This window comes from Dipodomys ordii, unplaced genomic scaffold (genome assembly GCF_000151885.1).
Source record: "Dipodomys ordii isolate 6190 unplaced genomic scaffold, Dord_2.0 Scaffold24, whole genome shotgun sequence".
Lineage (NCBI taxonomy): Eukaryota > Metazoa > Chordata > Mammalia > Rodentia > Heteromyidae > Dipodomys > Dipodomys ordii.
In genome coordinates, this window is record NW_012267240.1 from 14381105 (window position 1) to 14397344 (window position 16240).

The 16240-nt window shown below is 39.3% G+C and overlaps 1 protein-coding gene across 1 annotated transcript in view; it reads left to right on the forward strand.

Moving 5' to 3' along the window:
• Window positions 1-16240, forward strand: part of Cubn (cubilin (intrinsic factor-cobalamin receptor)) — a 250702-nt gene that overhangs the window by 62796 nt on the left and 171666 nt on the right. The window contains exons 18-22 of the mRNA XM_013014602.1: window positions 9347-9491; window positions 10112-10290; window positions 13100-13265; window positions 13674-13887; window positions 15622-15752. Coding sequence (XP_012870056.1) covers window positions 9347-9491; window positions 10112-10290; window positions 13100-13265; window positions 13674-13887; window positions 15622-15752 — 835 coding nt within the window. The remainder of the gene's footprint in view (window positions 1-9346; window positions 9492-10111; window positions 10291-13099; window positions 13266-13673; window positions 13888-15621; window positions 15753-16240) is intronic.

Consider the following 16240-nt stretch of genomic DNA (forward strand, 5'->3'; position numbering starts at 1 on the left):
CAGTTCTTCAGCTCAAGGTTAGCGCTCTACTACTTGAGCCACAGTGCCACTTCCAGCTTTTTTCTTTTTGCTTATGTGGTGCTGAGGAATCGAACCCAGGGCCTCATGCATGCAAGGCAAGCTCTCTACCACTGAGCCACCTTCCCAGGCCTCAAGTTTTTCTTTTAAAAACAAGTATTGCTAATAGAGCACATGGGATGGCTCCATAAGAATGAATAGAAAAAGAGATCAATTCCTAGTTCATCTGTTTTATCCAAGAGTTTATAAATTGTGTGGAACAGTTCACTGGATGTAACAGGATCATCTTTCTGGAATATAAAACAGTGCCTCCTCATGAAAACTTCATAAGTTATTTAAGCCATTAGTACCCTAGGTGAAGGACATATATGAGATTATAATGGAAGCTTTATTTTTCTTTCCAGAATGTTCAAATTGTAAGCTAAATCATAAAGTCTGGAGTTTCTATGATGTTAATGCTTGGGATGAGATGGACTGTCCATCTTACCAACTATGTACCTCTTTTTTTTTTTTTTTTTGGTTGGTCATGGTGCTTGAATTCTGGGCCTGGGCACTGTCCCTGAGCTCTTCAGCTCAAAGCAAGCAGCCTACCACTTGAGCCACAATGCCACTTTTGGTTTTCTGATGGCTAATTGGAGATAAGACTATCACGGACTTTCCTGTCTGGGCTGGCTTTGAACTGGGATCCTCAGGTCTCAGCCTCCTGAGTAGTTGTATTACAGGCGTGAGGCACCAGCACCCAGCCCAGCCATATACCTCTTGCTCCATCCACTCTAGGGGCCTGAGGTGGGAACATCACAGGACAGAATAATGTGGGAGGGACATGCTTTGTGGAGAAATCAGAAGTTATTTCCTCTCTCCTACATGAGGAACAACAAAGTAGATGACAGAAAAGTTTTAAAATGTAGTAAGATAGGTTGTAGTAAGTTACATTGAAGATGTTCCTGCACTCTGGGGAATATACCTATTCTGTGTTACTAAAGGCAAGATATTACATGTAAGCCGGTTGCCGGTGGCTCACACCTGTAATCCTAGCTTCTCAAAAGGGTGTTATCTGATGATTGAGGTTCAAAGTCAACCAAGGCAGGAACATCAGGGAGACTCTTAGCTCCTATTAACTACCAGAAAACCAGATGCAGTGCTGTGGCTCAAAGTGGTAGAGAACTCACCCTGAGCTGAAGAGCTCAGGGACAGAGCCCAGGCCCAGAGTTCAAGCCTCATGACTGATTAAAAAAAAAAAAGATACTAATATGTATAAGCCTATTTCCTCTTTGGTGGAAGGGATAGTATAACACCACACTTCTGAAAGGGGCTTGTTGTATGAAATAGAGGTTAAAATAGTTAAGTGTAATTTACTTGAAATATGATATACAATCCTAATTTCATGGGCTTGATCCTGGTATTTCCTCATAAGTTTCAGTATCATGCAGGAAAGAAGTAGGACTCAGACGGAAAACAATAGAGCTGTCCTGTCATGAGTGGTCTGAGATAAAATCACTAGGATGTTGTGCACTGGGTCTGCAGGTGAGGACTTAGCAACACAAAGATCCAAGGGAAAGGATACCAGATAGACATTCCAACACCACCCAGAGAGAGAACAGAGATGAAAAATCTGATAAACTCAAAGAATCAAACAAACATTACAGTGGCTATAGTCACAAAGGAGACAAATGTATGAGGCAGGAGCTTTATCCCATGAAACCTAATAGGCCAAGAGAAAGCGTTTGGATTGTATCTTAGATTATCATGAAGGTGACAAATTGGGAGTTTACAATCATGAAGGAAGACACTTCTCAGTAAGTCTCCTTGATTTCAGAAAAATCAGCTTTCAAACACCAGGGGAAGGATAACTTAATTTGTGCAGATATTAGAACGGCATTTTCAAGAGACCTAAAATGCTTTGTAATTGTATTTTTTTTTAATTTTTTTTTTTTTGGTCATGGGGCTTGAACTCTGAATTTGGGCGCTGTTCCTGTGCTCTTCAGCTCAAGGCCAGTGCTCTACCGCTTGAGCCACAGTGCCACTTCCGGTTTTCTAGCAGGTTATTGGAGATAAGAGTCTCACAAACTTTCCCGCCCGGGCTGGCTTTGAACCGAAATCCTCAGATCTCAGCCTCCTGGGTAGCTAGGATTACAGGCGTGAGCCACTGGAGCCTGGCAATGCTTTGTAATTGTAAACCAAACTAAAGAAGAGCAAAGGGCATGAAGGTGTACACTTGTGTTCCCAACTACTCAGCAGGTGAAGGTCTTGGGATCCCTTTTAGGGTGGCAACATCAGGAGATCGTACCTCAAAAATACAACAGACAAAAGGAATTGGGATGTGAGTTCAAGCACCAGTACGTAAAAAAAAAATTGCCAAGGGAAATAATCCAAAACTACAGTTTTCCAATACTATGTAGTTTCTCCATCTTCTATTCCATATCTCTTATTTTCTCATTTGGGATGAGATTTCGTTCTTCTCCCCCTAACTCTTGACTAGCCAAAGAATAGTTGCCAGTTTTCAATACCAAATTTTTGCTTCAGTTAGGGGTGTGTCAGCCTGAAACTCAGCTGGCAGGCCGCCACATGTTAAGTACTACCATATGAGGTTCTGCTTCATTCAGCTTTTGGATTGGGCCAGGATTATTGTCAGCCTATTCGGTTTGTTAGCTTGGGAGTTAAATGTTAACGCGTAAGTGAATTTAAGCAATTGTAATAAACAAAACCAAACCAAATCTGGAGTCAGCGCATGCAAATGCATGAACACACGTGTGAAGACGTGGCTTTGAATGCGGACCCATTCCAGATGTTCAAGCTCACCGCTTGCTAGGCGCTAGATCTTGTGCCTCAATTTTCATTTAAAATATGCCTTTCAGCCCCGTTAATTTTAGCTCTTCAAATGGGAAAATCATTCCTTAACAAGAACCAGGTGGTTTTTGTTTGTTTGTTTTGTTTTTAGCCAGTCCTGGGGCTTGAACTAAAGGTCTGGGCACCGTCCCTGAGCTTCTTTTGCTCAAGGCTAGCACTCTACCACTTGCCCCACAGCATCATTTCCAGCTTTAAGAACCAGATTTTTACCAGTACTTTCTCTTCAGAAAATTGGATATAAAAATCAGAAACCACTTGGAATATTCCATAGGGCAAAATGTATCGGTCATGGATTATCTACTAGGTTTTATGACTGAAATAGTCAATATATATTAGATTGATAAAGAAACCAGTAAGAAAAACAAGCCTGTGCCACAGAGCACTAGGAGTTTGTGTTGTTCCCTGTGATTCCTTTGCAACTATAATTCTCTGCAGAATGGATTTTTTTGTGATCCCTCTGCAAAGGATCATTGCATAGATTCACCAGACTTCATAAAACAAACGAACAAGCTAACAAACTTCACTTTGTATTAAGCATCTTTTTTGTTTTTCTTTTTTTTGGTCAGTAGAAGGGCTTGAACTTAGAGCATGAGCACTGTCTTTGAACTTTTTTGCTCAAGGGTAGTGTTCTACTGCTTGAGCTACAGCTCCACTTCTAATTTTCTGATTAATTGGAGATAAAGAGTATCAAGAACTTTCCTGCTTAGGCTGGCTTCGAATGTTGATCCTCACATCTCAACCTCCTGAGTAGCTAGGATTACAGACATGATCCTCCAGCACCTGGTTTGCCAGACATCTTTATCTAAGTTGTGATGTGGTAAGAAGCACTAACAAGGATTAGGAATGTGGTTTAGTGGTAGAGTGCTTACCTAGCATGCATGAAGCCCAGTTTGATTCCTCAGTACCACATAAACAGAAGTTGGAAGCAGTGCTGTGGCTCAAGTGGTAGAGTGTTATCCTTGAGCAAAGAAAGCTCAGGGACAGTGCTCAGGCCCTGAGTTCAAAGACCCAGGACTGGCAAAAAAAAAAAAAATGGAGGGGAATAACAATGATCAGACATGAGAAAATGATAGCAAACAGAAGAATTCTGTGGCTTACAAGTAGTATTTCTCTTTTGTGCATGTCAACACATTAGCTTTAGATCATTCAGCTCAGGGTTCTGCCGCTGTTTCCTATGTCTTTGCCACAGTGGGATCCAGGCTTCTGGTCTTTCAAGAGAAAATAACAATAATGGTCGAAGCCCAAAATAGTCTCCTTGGAAATCAGCCCATCTCTTCTCTCATTCTGTGAGGCCCAGCAATACCTGGGCTTAACCATACAACCAATGGAATGGACTAGAGATGATTCTCCTTAGGGAGATAAAGCAAAGTTACATGGCAAAGGGCATATGTAAATCTCTTCTAGGAGGGAAGTGAATCATGATTAAATAATAATAATAATTTTGTTTGTTTATTTTTGGGTCCAGTCATGGGGCCTGAACTCTGGGCTTGGGTGCTGTCCCTCAGGTCTTCAGCCCAAGGCTAGCGCTCTACCACTTGAGCCACAGTGCCACTTCTGGCCTTTTCTGCTTATGTGGTGCTGAGGAATCGAACCCAGGGCCTCATGCATGCAAGGCAAGCGCTCTACCACTGAGCCACCTTCCCAGCCCAATAATAATAATTAATAATAATATAATGCAGTTTATTCTAGTTCACAAACACAAAGGAAACAGACTTTTCTTGGAGAGAAGTATAAATTCAATAACCCTAAAATAGCTCCTTTGCTGAGAAAGTACTTTGGGTCACTTTAGAGCATTTGATACATTTTATTTCAGCATCACTTTCAAAAGCTGGGTGGTTAAAGTATTGCCGTTGCTGAGATCCTAGGAGAATACAGGCTTTCAGAATTAATAAGGTTTCCTTTCCACAGAGAAAGAGAAACATAGCCAAAAATCAATTGCACCTCCTAGGTTTAGGGCCCTGGAGCCCTATAAGTTCTTTTTAAAAACAGTTGGACTACAGCTGTTTCTCCTTGCAAAAGTCCTTGAGTTTCATTAATCAGAGCCCAGGGGAATGGCTGGCTTTAGATTGCTCAGATGCTATTTGCTAGTTTTCTTCCTTCTTGTCATCTTCTAATGGGCAACATAGAAAAGAGAGACTATAATGTTAGAAGAAGCAAATAGATCCCTGGGGGGAATGGGACACAGGAAGATATCTTACTATGTTTTTCATGCTTGCTGGTTTTCAAGACCCGTAGTAGGACATTGCTTAACACACAGCACCATCAGACCCTTAGAGTAACTTAAGAATTTGTGAAATACCTGTTTGCAAAGCGGTTTTGTCTCTTCTTTGTTGGATTCTTATGAGGGGGCTTACAGAACTTGTCTCTTCCCTCTGAGGTTTTCTGCAGGGTTAGAAGGAAATTTGTTTGTTTTTTTTAGGGTCCGGTCATGGGGCCTGAACTCTGGGCCTGGGCGCTGTCCCTCAGCTCTTCAGCTCAAGGCTAGCACTCTACCACTTGAGCCACAGCGCCACTTCCGGCTTTTTTCTTTTTGCTTATGTGGTGCTGAGGAATCGAACCCAGGGCCTCTGTTATGCAAGGCATGTGCTCTACCACTGAGCCACCTTCCCAGCCCCATTAGAAGGAAATTTAACATGACTTTACCTCAGCAAGTTCTGGTGGCAGATGTTGTAAGACCTTAGAGAAAGGCTGGTATGAGTCTGAATCAGTGGATAGACATGTGATTCTTTTATCTGCGTAACACCGGGTCATATGCCAAAGCCATAAGTTATTTAATCACTGTTTGCTTTTAAGACTTAGGAAAGTTTCCATTATTGTCATTGTAGAGAAGACTTTGATTATACTCCATGAACACCTTTGCCTGCATTTTGGAATCCTACAATGGAATATTGGAGGTGTAGGATTCATGATAGATACATTTTGTCAACTCTACACTTCTCCCGGTCATGAATGACAGATGTTTGTCCTTTTCAAATCTTCCCTTGACTCTTCTCCCTTCCTTTGGCCTAGACAATTCCTGATTGGCATCCAAGCCTCATTGTCAAGGCTGTTTTTGCTCAGAAATATTCCACCATCCCCTGGATAAGATTACAGTCTTTGTTAAGCTGGTAGTTTTCTACTTGATGAAATGTTTTTATATCATTGTTTTACTGTTCAAAAATGAAATTCACTTTCTATACACTATGACAAAAACATCAGGTTGTAAGAGGAGCCAGACGTCAGTGGCTCACACTTGTACTCTGAGCTACTCATGAGGCTGAGATCTGAGGATCATGGTTCAAAGCCAACCTGGGCAGGAAAGTCCATGAGACTCTTATCCCCACTAAACTATTTAAAAATCTGGAAGTGGAAATTTGGCTCCAGTGGTAAAGTGCTAGCTTTGAGCACAAAGAGGCTTAGGGACAGAGATCAGGCCTTGAGTTCAAGCACCAGGATGGACCAGAGAACAAACAAACATTAAGGGGAATGAAAGTAAACCAATAAAATAATACTCACACACATGGCTGTGAAGCAGTCAGCTGGGAAGTTCCTAAATTTCTATGAGTGCTGCTTGTGTATGCAGTCTGACAGCTATGTGGGTTGGGATGACCCACCCTTGGCAGATTTTCAGGACCAGAAAGGGAAGAAGCTCTCCTTCTGTCTACATTCAGAGTTTCTTAAAATCGTGTCCAATACTCTGTGTTTGCTAAATAGAAATAGAGCTAGATTGTGTGCTTAGTAACAAATTTGTACCTGTGTGCTTGCCACATGCCCAGGACTTTGAGGAAGATCTGTGCTGTGTGATTTTCTCACACTGCAGCTATCTGATGCTCTGACCCTTTGTACTCTCAGTAGTGCCCCACCCCCACTGTGGTAATAATTAAAAATAAAAATAAGGAAATATCCCCACAAATTTCCCAAATGTCTAATCATAGAGCCTAACAAAAATCATTCTTAAGTAATAACTCAATGCCTTGCATCTTCCTGGACATCCTATGCTTTTTTTCACCTATTATTAAGTTGATGCTTAGTAGGTCTGCCTCACAGTGCCATTGTCAGCTTAGGTCCTGGTACTTATTGATACCTTGGTGACATTACCAAGGTGAGCAACATAATCGTAGTGTTACCTCTAGAATTACTGTGAATGATAGGAGCAGTGTATAAATGTATGCAGTAATTCTCAGGAATGCAAAACACACTTTTTAGCAATTGTGGATCTATCATGTGACTTCTCTTATTGCATCTATTAATGAAGCTATTTATATAGCTTATTATTTCAAACAACCCTCTTAGTACTTTTGTTCTGATACTTGATTTGGCATATGAGGCTACTGTAGATTATGAACTTGTTTTTCTAGAAGCATTCTTAGTGTTTTTAGATATATTTTCTGTATTAGATGAAATAATTCCATGGTTTCTGTTTTTTAATCTATGTTGGGATTTGGTAAGAACATTCTGAGAAAAATTAGTTGGAAGTTATTTCATATATAAGAATAACGTAGAACAAATTATATATGGTAATTATCTATTCCTTAAAAACTTTAAGAGTACCTTCTGGGAGTTTTTCCCAGTGTGTGTGTGTGTGTGTGTGTGTGTGTGTGTGTGTAGTAATTATTTGGTAATGTTTTCAATTTTATTCATGGATTACATCTATTCAGATTCTATTCTTTTTCTCCTAAGATAACTCATTTTAAACATTCAAATATAATGACCCAGAACTGTACGTTTAATTATATTTTATTTTATTTATTTTTATTTTTTTTCAAATTATTTATTGTGATTAAGTGGTTACATAATTTCCCAAATTTCACAGTATTGTGGGCTAGTGATGCTTAGTTAAAGTCACAGACACATTCTAACTTTCATGGGGCAAATTGTCTATCATGGTCTATAACATTTATGAGTTCTATGAGCTTTGCGATACAGTTATTTCTTCCACATTGGGTGGTATGTACATTTCTTTTGTTTTGCATAGCACCAGCTGTTCCCTCTTTCCCACTTGTTCCCTCCCTCCCATCGCTGCCATGGAGTTACTTAGTTCATTTTGGTCAATGGGGTTATTTAGTAGTGATTCGACCAGATGGGTGAAGTCCTTTGTTTCTTAAGTCTTGTTAGTTTTGTCATATCACCTCACGTTTTGGATTTAACATCCACTTATCAGGGAGACCATGTGCCATTTGTCTCTTTGCTCTTGGATTACCTTGCTCAACATGATTTCTTCTAGCTCCATCCATTTCCCTGCAAATGCCATTATTTTGTCTTTTCTAATGGCTGCATAATATTCCATTGTGTATAGATACTGAAATTTTTGGATCCATTCATCTGTGTTGGGACATCTGGGTTGTTTCCATATTTAATTATATTTTAAATATTTCTTAAGCTCTATGTGTTTGTGACATCTTTGTCACTTTTATTTTATTTATTTATTTATTTTTTTGGGTCCAGTCGTGGGACCTGAACTCTGGGCCTGGGCGCTGTCCCTCAGCTCTTCAGCTCAAGGCTAGCGCTCTACCACTTGAGCCACAGTGCCACTTCCGGCTTTTTTCTTTTTTCTTATGTGGTTCTGAGGAATCGAACCCAGGGCCTCGAGCATGCAAGGCAAGCGCTCTACCACTGAGCCACCTTCCCAGCCCTCTTTGTCACTTTTAATTTTGTGTGTTTCTGCTTATTTTGTCCTTAATAGACTTGCCAGAGATTTCTCTTTTGTATCTGTATTCCCCAAACTCCCTCCAGTTACTCATGCTTATTCTACTTTACTTCATATTTTATTAATTTTTTCTTATTTTTACTTTATACTTTCTCATTGAATGATTTTCTATCACAGTTTCTCTGCTTCTCCTTCTTTCTTTCTCATCTACTGATCTTCTCTTTTTTCAGTAGTCATACCAGTTTATTCCATGTGTTCTTTTGATTAATACTTTTTAGAAACAGTTTTGCTATACTGTATTTGTGAGCTTTTGTTGTTTACAAAGTAATCCAAAAGTGAGCATTAATTTAGGACATATTCCAGATTCTTTTTTTGGGGGGGGTCCGGTCGTGGGGCCTGAACTCTGGGCCTGGGCACTGTCCCTCAGCTCTTCAGCTCAAGGCTAGCGCTCTACCACTTCACAGTGCCACTTCCGGCTTTTTTCTTTTTGCTTATGTGGTGTTGAGGAATCGAACCCAGGGCCTCAGGCATGCAAGGCAAGCGTTCTACCACTGAGCCACCTTCCCAGCCCCATATTCCAGATTCTTATGCTGTGGAACTCCATTGGCTTAAGATATTTATAAATATTTACTGTGGTTGCTTTGAGCTTAAAAGTAAACACACAAACCAAAAAATGGCTAGCTAGTGCTTTATACTATCACACATATATATGTATACACACTAAATTAATATAAATATACACTACTTAAAAGTTGGTGCATTTTGAGTACACTATTGTGTCATTACCAAATAATGGCACCATTGTTAATATAATTTCATTGATTAGGGTGACATCTGTTTTATTTTTCTGTTTAGGTGCGAGACGATGATACCTTACTTGGGAAATTATGTAGCAATGAACTTTTGACTCCCCTTAGATCGATTACTAATAAAGTCTGGATCAGGTTTAAAACAGATGCTTCCATCCAAAGGGCCAGTTTTAGAGCTGCTTATCAAACTGGTAAGTGCCTAATTTAACTGACAATAGTATTTTAATTATTGATTTAATATAGTCATTTTGTCTTCAAGTTGTAAGCCAAATATGCTTAGAAAATGTCATTTTTAAGCCAGGCACTGCTGGCTCTTGCCTGTAATCCTAGCTACTTAGGAGGATAAGATCTGAGGATCACTTTTTTTTTTTTTTTTGCCAGTCATGGGGCCTGAACTCCGGGCCTGGGTGCTGTCCCCCAGCTCTTCAGCTCAAGACTAGCACTCTACCACTTGAGCCACAGCCCCACTTCTGGTCTTTTCTGCTTATGTGGTGCTGAGGAATCGAACCCAGGGCCTCATGCATGCAAGGCAAGCACTCTACCACTGAGCCACCTTCCCAGCCCCTGAGGATCACTTTTTGAAGCCAGCCCTGACAGGAAAAGCTTTGATCTCCAATTAACAATTAGAGAACCAGAAGTGGTACTGTTGCTCAAGTGGTAGAGCACTAGCCTTGAGCAAAAAGAGCCCCATGACTGAATAAAAAAGAAAGAAAATGTCATGTTCTACTAGACACAAAATTAGGTCTTGCACAAAAATTGAGGGCAAAGGATTATTTGCGGGCAGATGCTACTTTCGTTTTTATATTTACAGCTTGTGGGGGAGAAGTCACTGGAGAGGGAACCATACGCTCTCCTTTTTATCCGAATGTTTATCCCGGGGAAAGGACCTGTCGGTGGACCATCTACCAACCCCAAGGCCAAATAATTCACCTCAATTTCACTGGCTTCCATGTTGGAACTTCCACCAACTGTGATACAGATTATGTTGAGGTAAGAATAACAAAAGAGAAATCCTTTGTATATGGCTATACATACAAGAATTGCTAAGAATGTACTATGTAAGTGAATCTAGACCTAGAAGTCCAGTTGTTCTAACATCCCCAAATCAAGTAATGAATATATGATGTCAATAATCACCGTATTAGATGCAGAAAAAAAAAAACAGCCGGCAAACCCTAGCACCTTTTCATGACAAAAATTTAAGAAAAGGAACTTCCTTAATCTGAAAAAAATCATTTATCCATTTAATTATTTATTTTTGTCCTGGGGCTTGAACTCAGGGCCTGGGTACTGTCGCTGAGCTTCTTTGTGCTCAAGGCTAACACTCTACCACCTGAGACACAATGCCATTTCTGGATTTTTTTTTTTAGTAGTTTATTGGAGATAAAAGGCTCACAGGGACTTTTCTGCCTGGGCTGGCTTAAACCTGTGATCCTCAGATCTCAGCTTCCTGAGTAGGTAGGATTACAGGCATGAGTCACTGGCTCCCAGTAAAAGCATTTGTTAAACAACAACAACAATGAACATACAATATAATCTTTAAGCATGACATATAAAATGCTTTGGAACTTCAGGACATTCTAGTGAAATGCTTTGCCTTATATCAGTAAAAACAAGGATTCTGTTCTTGTCACTACTGTTCATGATATGAAATTTCTCATTAAAGCCATGGAACAAGGAAAAGAAACAAGATGTATCTTGAATGAAAAGGAAGGAGGAAAATGATCTTTATGCACAGATAACTGGAGCTTGTATAGAAATGGCAATACTCCCCAAATTGATCAAAAGCTTCTATTCAATTCCTTTCAAAATCTCAGTAGTTCTTTGAATAAATTCTATAAGCCAGTTGTAAAATATCTATGAACCAGAATTACCAAAGCATTCTTGAGCAAAGTTGGAGGATTCACAGTTCCCAAGATCAAAATTGATTTTATTTTATTATTTTTTCTTGTGAAAATACCATACAGAGGGGTTACAATTACATGGGCAAGGTAATGAGTACATTTCTCATCAAGCATTGTTGCCTCCTCCTTTGTTTCCCCTTTCCCAAGATCAAAATTTAGAACAAAACAGCACTCGGTACAATGAACTTTAGGAATAGCAATGTAAATATTGATCCAGTGGAAAGATCGTGACGCCCCAAAATAAACTTGTATTTGAAGGACAATTGATTTATTGAAATGATGCCAAGAATTAAAATGTACTTTTTACAACAATTGTGAGTTCTACGTCCATGAAAACCTTTTAGATTATGACACAAAATGTACATACAGCCAAAGGAGGGGGAAAGATGCATCAGGCTTCGTTAAAATTGAAAAGAACTTGGATTTAAAAATAGATAGAGGATACTAATAGGTATTTCTTTTTTTAATAAGTTTGTATTGTAAAAATACTATACATAGGGGTTACAGTTACATGAGTAAGGTACTGAGTACATTTCCTATCAAGCGTTGTTGCCTCTTCCTTTGTTTTTCCCCTACCATCCAGATATTTCTTTAAAGATAGAAATGGAGTGTAAGCATTTGATAATAAGCATTGCTCAATACCATTATTCTTCGGGAACTGCACGTCAAAACCATGAAGTGGTGGTGCTTAGCCTTTAAGATGGCTATAATAAAAAATTCAAAAAGTAATGAGGATGACCAGGGTGTAGAAAAACTGAACCCCTTTTCCATTGCTAGTGGGACTCTGAAGTCATGAATGTTAAACATAGTGTTACCATACAATACAGCAATTCACCACCAAACAAGGATTTTAAATTAAAGAGAGCTACACAAAAGTGAGCATGGGAATATTCCTGCAGTTATTGTTATCACATCATATGAAAATAGCATATACAATAATTATTGAGAATTTTAAAAGTAGAATCGACTTAAATATTCATCAACCAATGAATGAATAAGTAAAATAACACATTCAGCAGAATATCATATGGTATTAAAAAATAAATTGACTGCCGGGCGCTGGTGGCTCACGCCTGTAATCCTAGCTACTCAGGAGGCTGAGATCTGAGGATCGCGGTTCAAAGCCAGCCGGGGCAGGAAAGACCGTGAGACTCCTATTTCCAATAAACTACCAGAAAACGGAAGTGGCGCTGTAGCTCAAGTGGTAGAGCGCTTGCCTTGAGCTGAAGAGCTGAAGGACAGCGCCCAGGCCCAGAGTTCAAGCCCCACCACCAACAAAAAAAAAAAAAAAATTGACTAATGATAATGTCAGGACATGGGTTAATTTTGAAAGCATGATACTCCTTAGGCCCAAAGGAACAAATATATAATTTTATTTTATTTATTATTTATTCATTTATTTTTTGTCAGTTGTGTGGTTTGAACTCACCCTGGGCACTATACTTGAGCTCTTCAGCTCAAGGCAAGAACTCTACCGCTTGAACCACAGCAACACTTCCAGTTTTCTGGTGGTTAATTGGAGATAAGAGTCTTAGAGACTTTCCTTCTCAGGCTGGCTTTCAACCTTGATCCTCAGATCTCAGCCACCTGAGTAGCTAGGATTATAGGTGTCAGCCACCAGCACCTGGCATAATTTTTATTTGTTTTAAGGAAGGCCTGGAATAGCTTTTAGGGACAAAGAATAGCTTAGTACCTCCTAGACCACTGGTTTCAATGACTAGAGATTGGCTGTTAATGAGTATGAGGTTTTTCATTAGGTATTTAGAAATTGATTGTGTTCTCAAGTTGATTTTAACTGCATCAACAACAGCATTTCAAAAATGATCATTCTTGAGACAATTTTCGAAAGTATATTATCTTGCAAAATACGTGTGGACGTTTCTGTTTTTCTTCAGATTGGCACCAGCCCTATTTTAGGTTCTCCAGGGAATCCAAAGTACTGTGCCTCCAACAGACCTTCCGATATAACCTCCATGCACAACATTCTCTATGTCACCTTCGTGAAAAGTTCTTCTCCTGAAAATCATGGTTTCATGGCTAAGTTCAGTACTGAGCATCTGGGTAAGACATCATGTCTTTCTCTTTTTCAGCTGATAATTAGGATACATTAACACTGGAGCTAGAAGTATAACTTAGTGGTAAGAGTGCTAGCCTAGTGTGGGAAAGGCCCTGGGTTCAACATAAGTCCCGGGCTGCAAAATGAAAGTTCCCCAAAGTAAGCGTACAATAGAAATAAATCATGTAAACATTATCCTTATAGTGGAAAAGTAAAAAGTACACGTAAAGACAATAGACTTTCCATTAACACATAACAACAGTTACTTGCTCTATTAATAAGACCAAAAACACAAAAAACAAAAAAAATGCGAGTTATCTTAAGTGATACATGAGAAGCAGCCTATTTAATGACTGAGATCCCTGGTGTGATCATCATTATTCGTTATTTATTTATTTACTTATTTTTAACAGCCTGCGAAGAAGTTCTTACAGGGTCAACAGGAACCATTGTAAGTCCCGGCTCTCCTGTCTATCCCAATGGTGTCAACTGCACCTGGAATATATTAGTCCAGCCTGGCCACTTGATTCGTTTTGAGTTCAAAAAATTCCATCTGGAGTTCCACTCCAATTGTACCAAGGACTACCTAGAAGTTTATGATGCTGGCACAGAGACTTCTCTTGGCAGGTGAGTTTTTTTTCATGTGTGGGTGTGTTACTTGGCTTACTCATTGCTTCATTTTTTTTTTTTCAGAGACGGGTAAAACCACTTAGCACCACTTTCTCTTATTTCTTCTTTTTAAGTTGATGACATATTTTTATCTCGTAGTCCTTGGTATATTTTGAATTACACATACACCATGGAATGGTTAAATCTGTACAATTAAGAAACATATTACCTTACTCTATTATTAGTTTACTGGCAATAGCAAAAAACAGCATTACAAATATACAAACCTTGCTTTGCAATAAATTTCTTGAAATTTATTTCTGCTTTCCAATGCTAATTGTGTATCTTTTGACAAACATCTCTCCATCCTTACTTTTCCCTACTCTAAGCACTGGTGGAAGGACTGTTACTTACACTACTATCATAGAAACTGTTTTTTGTCAGTCATGAGTCTTGAACTCGGGGCTTTGTGTGATGTCCCTGAGCTTCTGTGCTCAAGGCTAGCACTTTCCTGTTTTGAGTCACAGCTCTACTTCCAGTTTCAGGTTTTGGAGATAAGAGTCTCATGGCCCTGGCTGGCTGGGAACTGTGATCCTCTGTTCTCCTGAGTAGTTAGAATTATAGGCATTTTTAGAATCTTTTTTTCTGAGTAAAAGTTATCATTTCTTTTTAGCAGAACTATGACATAGCTTATTAATTAAACTCCTCTCTCTCCATTGGTTGATTAAAGGCAGTAGATTGTACTTCTGTGAGGATTACTACTGAGTGTACTGTTCTCACCTGCTTTATAGACAGTTTATTCATTGGCCAGATTCTTTTTTTTTTTTGGTTGGTCTTGGGGCTTGAACTCTGGGCCTGGGCACTGTCCCTCAGCTCTTCATCTCTAGGCAAGCTTTCTACCACTTGAACCACAGCACCATTTCTGTTTTTTGGTGTTTTATTGGAGATAAGAGTCTCACAGAATTTCATGCCTAGGCTGGCTTTGAACCGCTATGCTCAGATCTCAGCCTCCTGAGTAGCTAGGATTACAGGCATGAGCCACCAGTCCCTGCTTCATTGGCCAGATTCCTAAGATCAACTGCTTGAAATTAATTAATTGTATGGACATATCTGTTTTACAGATGCACAAAACAAATCATAGATGTTGAGCAATCTTTCCCAAATCACCATAACTTTAAGTGATAGAGCTGGCTCTAGAATCTGGTCATGGGGTCTGAACTCTGGACCTGGGCGCTGTCCCTCAGTTCTTCAGCTCAAGGCTAGCGCTCTATCACTTGAGCCATAGCGCCACTTCCGGCTTCTTTCTCTTTGCTTATGTGGTGCTGAGGAATCGAACCCAGAACCTCAGGCATGCAAGGCAAGTGCTCTACCACTGAGCCACCTTCCCAGCCCAAGAATTGGTGTTTTTTGTACTTACACTATCTTGTTTCCCTTCATTACCTTTTGATGACAAATTTATTAATGTGCTATGTGGTGGTTTACTATAACTTGTGCTTTCTAAATTTATTAAAATTCTCAAATGTGTAAAGTGATACAGCTACATACACAAGACCATTTTGCCAAAGTAATCATGATCTGTAGCAAGTGTGTAAATTAGTTTTAGTGAACTATAATTGTTTTTGTTAAAGCGATTAAAAGTGGATAACAAAGCCATTATCATAATTACATGTCCTACGTTTTAGTATGCCATTTCAATCATTTTAACTGAACGTTCTAAGACCCATGTGTCTCTTCTTTCTTGGTTTGGAATAGATACTGTGGAAAGTCCATCCTGCCATCTCTTACCAGCAGAAGCAACTCAGTAATGCTGATATTTGTGAGTGACTCTGATCTTGGTCGTGAAGGCTTTGAGATAACATATACCTCAATTAATGCATCAAAAGGTAACAGATCAGCATAACATGCTTGCTCTCATTGGTTCCATTGGAAACATTACTGACATTTTCTAACGCACAAGGAGAATACATCATCCAAAGTCTGTGCCCCACAATGAAAGCTGTATTTTGGAGAAGTACAGCAGCTTACAAATAGTGCAATGATTAGACAGGGATATTGTATCAATATTGATGCAATTAAATATTAATTTTATGCTATACTAAAATTAATACCAGTATTGTTGTGCTGAGCTCATTTCACTGAATCATTTATATTAGTTCAATATTAGTTACTTTTCATTTTCCCTCAGTATTGTTTTCTAAATTTAATAATTGCACTCTGGTTTTATTTTTTTTCTGTAAGGGAATGTGATTCTTCTTTGTAATAGTACACTGGTCAGTCATGGTAGTACATGCCTGTAATCCCAGCTACTCTGGAGACTGAGGCAGGGAGATAGAGTTCAAAGCAGCCAGAGCTACATGGTGATACCCTTTCT